Source organism: Anopheles cruzii, unplaced genomic scaffold, assembly GCF_943734635.1.
Source record: "Anopheles cruzii unplaced genomic scaffold, idAnoCruzAS_RS32_06 scaffold02184_ctg1, whole genome shotgun sequence".
Lineage (NCBI taxonomy): Eukaryota > Metazoa > Arthropoda > Insecta > Diptera > Culicidae > Anopheles > Anopheles cruzii.
Window position 1 is genome coordinate 1 of NW_026455769.1, and position 3,557 is coordinate 3,557.

At 49.4% G+C, this 3,557-nt stretch overlaps 2 protein-coding genes across 2 annotated transcripts; one reads left to right on the forward strand and one right to left on the reverse strand.

The window, feature by feature from the left end:
• Positions 1 to 4: 4 nt before the first annotated feature.
• LOC128276713 (GTP-binding protein 1-like) lies at positions 5 to 1,262 on the reverse strand (the record flags this gene model as incomplete). Its single annotated transcript, XM_053015173.1, has 2 exons — positions 560 to 1,262; positions 5 to 481 (listed from the first exon to the last, which is right to left on the reverse strand). Coding segments are annotated over exons 1-2 (781 nt in total), but the record flags the coding sequence as incomplete, so codon positions are not given.
• A 486-nt stretch (positions 1,263 to 1,748) lies between these two features.
• LOC128276714 (josephin-like protein) lies at positions 1,749 to 2,675 on the forward strand. The gene is made up of 4 exons (XM_053015174.1): positions 1,749 to 1,986; positions 2,051 to 2,129; positions 2,201 to 2,293; positions 2,354 to 2,675. Exons 1-4 carry the CDS (start codon positions 1,923 to 1,925, stop codon positions 2,673 to 2,675), a joined length of 558 nt encoding a protein of 185 aa, XP_052871134.1. The 5' UTR covers positions 1,749 to 1,922.
• The last annotated feature ends 882 nt before the right edge of the window (positions 2,676 to 3,557 follow it).

Consider the following 3,557-nt stretch of genomic DNA (forward strand, 5'->3'; position numbering starts at 1 on the left):
ACGGTGGTCTTCAGGTATCGTTCGTGGCCGGCCAGGTCAATGAAGGTGATAACTTTGGCCGATTTCTCGCAGATCTTTACCCAATCAAGCGTACCATGATCCGGTTTGTTGACCACATTCCCCACGCTGTCGAACCCGAGGATATCGTTCCCCACGGAGCTGGTTCGTCCGCTTTCGATCTCGTGTTTATGTCGAAATAGTCGTTGCCGCGCAAAGCCACGGCCATTGTCCAGTTCGCCATGGGTCAACACCCCGAGCAGCGTCGACTTGCCCGCATCAACGTTGCCCACGACCGCTACGCGCACCTCGGTAAAATCGTCCTCCTCGACCTTCCGCCGGATCAAATACTGACCGGTCGTACCCTTCTCCGCCTTGCGAATGCGCAGCTCGACGCACTCTGCGTCAAGCATTGCGGCTAGCGACTGTAACGTCGCCAGTGACGCCGCGTACTCGTCGGGTTCCAAACCGTTCTCGCCTCCATCTGCTCGTGGATATTGTGGAATGAAATGTTAAACAGATGTTCCCCGACGAACCCACCTACTTTCGAAGGCACACTCACCTTCGCCGATGCCGATCTCATACACCGTCTCGCCGCGGCTGGCGCAGATGCGCTCCTCTAATCGCTTGGTCAACAAATCAAACTGATCCTCCGTCGGACATACGAGAACCGTTTTCTCGCGGATGGTCGAGTAATCAACAAACTTTCGTTCCCCGTTCACGGGGCCGAGAGCCAACACGTCCGACATTTTGCCCATTTTATGCCTACTCTCGGCCATCGACGCCATCGAGTCGGAAGTTCCCGTTCCGCCTACGGCCGCACCTGGCCCTAGCGGTGAAGACTGTTTTGTTACGCTGGACTTCATATTGCCTTTGGCGTTATTTATCGTTGCTTGTCGTTATTTGTCGCGCGTCAAGGAATTGTTCATAATCGTTTGTCGGTCGCCTTTTTCTTCACTCCCACTAACACTGCCATTCCCGTCGCCTCAATTGCACCTCTTTTGTTCCGTTCCTCCACTGATTTGCGTCACGCGTCAAGTGAACCAAAATAATTTATCAACAGCTTAAGTTGCGCTGCCCCGCTTATGAATTCTTTCTACCTGCGGCGATTAAAAGCTTGTAGATAAATATCCTCACGATATCCGAAGTGCAGCTGGGAATTGGTTCCCCGTTTTGTCCGATGTGGCAATCCGATCGAGCGCGCGGGTGTCTCGCACCGATATGTTTACGTTACGTTTACAAATTCCTTTCACTTTCTAACGATACGAACGACTGCCACACGGGAAAGCGAGCAACAATTATCAAATGTGATGTCTAAAAATGGAGATAGTATCTTTCGCCACTGCTGCTCCGAGTTGTCGTCGGTACCCACTACGATAAAATAACAACGGCACAGGGACAAATATAGAAGCTATTCGATCACCTTTCCACCGCAGGAACCGCTGAGAAATTGAGAGTCGTGCTGGCGCAAGATTGATCGAGCATTTGCCAATGTTTGCTACGATTGCAAAAGAAACGTTTCGTTGTCATTCTTTGACGTTCGTCAGGTTTCATCGAAATCGAAACGTCAAATTGCCCGCAAAGTTTGAAATTGCTCTTGTAAAAAGTCTTTATTACGTCGTGCTTGAATCATTCACCAAAAACTTTGCAGTATATTTTAAAACTTGGCATTGTAAATTTATTTGCATTTCACTAAAGTCGACAATCTTTCCTCCAGCACTGGTTTGATTGTAACTATTGCTCAGCATTGCATCACATACTGTAAACACGAATGGGAAAACCTCGAATTCTGAAACACATTCCAAATCAAAACAAACACTAAACAGTTCGAGGAAAGCAATCAATAAACAAATCGCGTTCTGTATTCGATGAAATAGATTTGTGGATGATTTCTTTAGTTTCTACCTCCAAGAATCGCGTGCATCATGTACCATGAGAAACAGCAACGGGAACTGTGTGCACTTCACGCGCTAAACAATTTGTTCCAGGGTGAGTTACGACTTTTCACCGTGCACCAACACTCGGTTCACAAATCCGGTTCGCTCCTTTGCAGATAAAAGTTCGTTCAGCAAATCTCAGTTGGATCATATCTGCCAGAGTTTATCGCCCAACGATTACATCAACCCTCACAGGTATATCGATTGCACAGTCGTCGTCTTAGCTCAATGTTTAATCATCACAATCCTGCTGCATTCTTTCACAGATCCCTTCTCGGGCTCGGGAATTACGACGTGAACGTAATAATTGCCGCCTTGCACATGAAAGACTGTGAGGCAGTTTGGTTCGACAAACGGAAGTGAGTATCTTTGCGCACACAACACCGTGCACCGGTGCACTAAGGCCTTTTCCGCCCTAGGGACCCATCGCGAATTGATACATCGAAAATAGTGGGGTTCATATTGAACGTTCCAACCACCTACAAAGTCGGATTCGTGAGACTCCCGATTCAGCGAAGGCACTGGATTGCCATACGGCAGATCAACGAAGAATACTGGAACCTCGACTCCAAACTAGATGTCCCGCAGTGCTTGGGGGACGAATCAAGCATGCTTGAGTATCTGCGTGAGCAGCTGAACAGCAACGACAAGGAGTTGTTTATTGTGTGCACAAATGAGGTCGATAAAACGCAGCAATGGTTACTGCCGGACGACCATAGAAAGAAAAACAGTGTTGAATAAGCGAATAAAGCAAACATGTTAAGACTGATAAACGTACTTTTGTACGATCGACAGGAAAGAGCTATGGAAAGTCATGGACGAAAACGGCTTCCCCGGGAAGCTCATTAAATTCATAAAGGCTACGGTGGGTGGGACGCTGTGCTGTGTGCGGATTTCGGGTGGATTTTCGAGTCCATTCGAAACCCGCAGGGGGCTTCGACAGGGTGATGGTCTCTCCTGCTTGTTGTTCAACATTGCGCTACAGGGTGTGATGAACCGTGCGGAGGTCAACACGCGGGGCACGATTTTCAACAAATCCAGCCAATTCGTCTGCTTCGCCGATGACATGGATATTGTCGGCAGAACAACTGCGGCGGTGGCAGAACAGTTCACCAGACTGAAACGGGAAGCAGCGAGGATTGGGTTGAGGATAAATGCGACCAAAACTAAGTACATGCTAGCCGGCGGAACCGAAGCCGACCGACAACGCCTAGGCAGCAGTATTGGGATCGACGGCGATGAGTTCGAAGTAGTCGACGAGTTTGTCTACCTCGGCTCACTGGTAACGGCGGACAACGATACCAGCCGTGAGATCCGGAGGCGCATTATCAGCGGAAGTCGTGCCTACTATGGGCTCCACAGACAACTACGGTCGAACAGACTTAGCACCCGCACGAAGTGTGACCTGTACAAGGCCGGTTGTACTCTATGGGCATGAGACGTGGACCATGCTAGAGGAGGACCGGCGAGTACTCGGAGTTTTCGAACGACGAGTACTGAGGACGATCTTTGACGGTGTACAGGAGAACGGAGTATGGAGGCGAAGGATGAACCACGAGCTCGCGGAACTCTACGGCGAACCCAGTATCCTGAAGGTGGTTAAAGCTGGAAGGATACGTTGGG

Excerpts from the sequence above, each read along its gene's own strand:
- LOC128276714 (XM_053015174.1), top strand. The coding sequence starts at position 1,923 with ATGTACCATGAGAAACAGCAACGGGAACTGTGTGCACTTCACGCGCTA. Across the intron at positions 1,987-2,050 it reads GCTAAACAATTTGTTCCAGG|ATAAAAGTTCGTTCAGCAAA; the intron begins GTGAGTTACGAC and ends GCTCCTTTGCAG. Across the intron at positions 2,294-2,353 it reads GTTTGGTTCGACAAACGGAA|GGACCCATCGCGAATTGATA; the intron begins GTGAGTATCTTT and ends TTTCCGCCCTAG.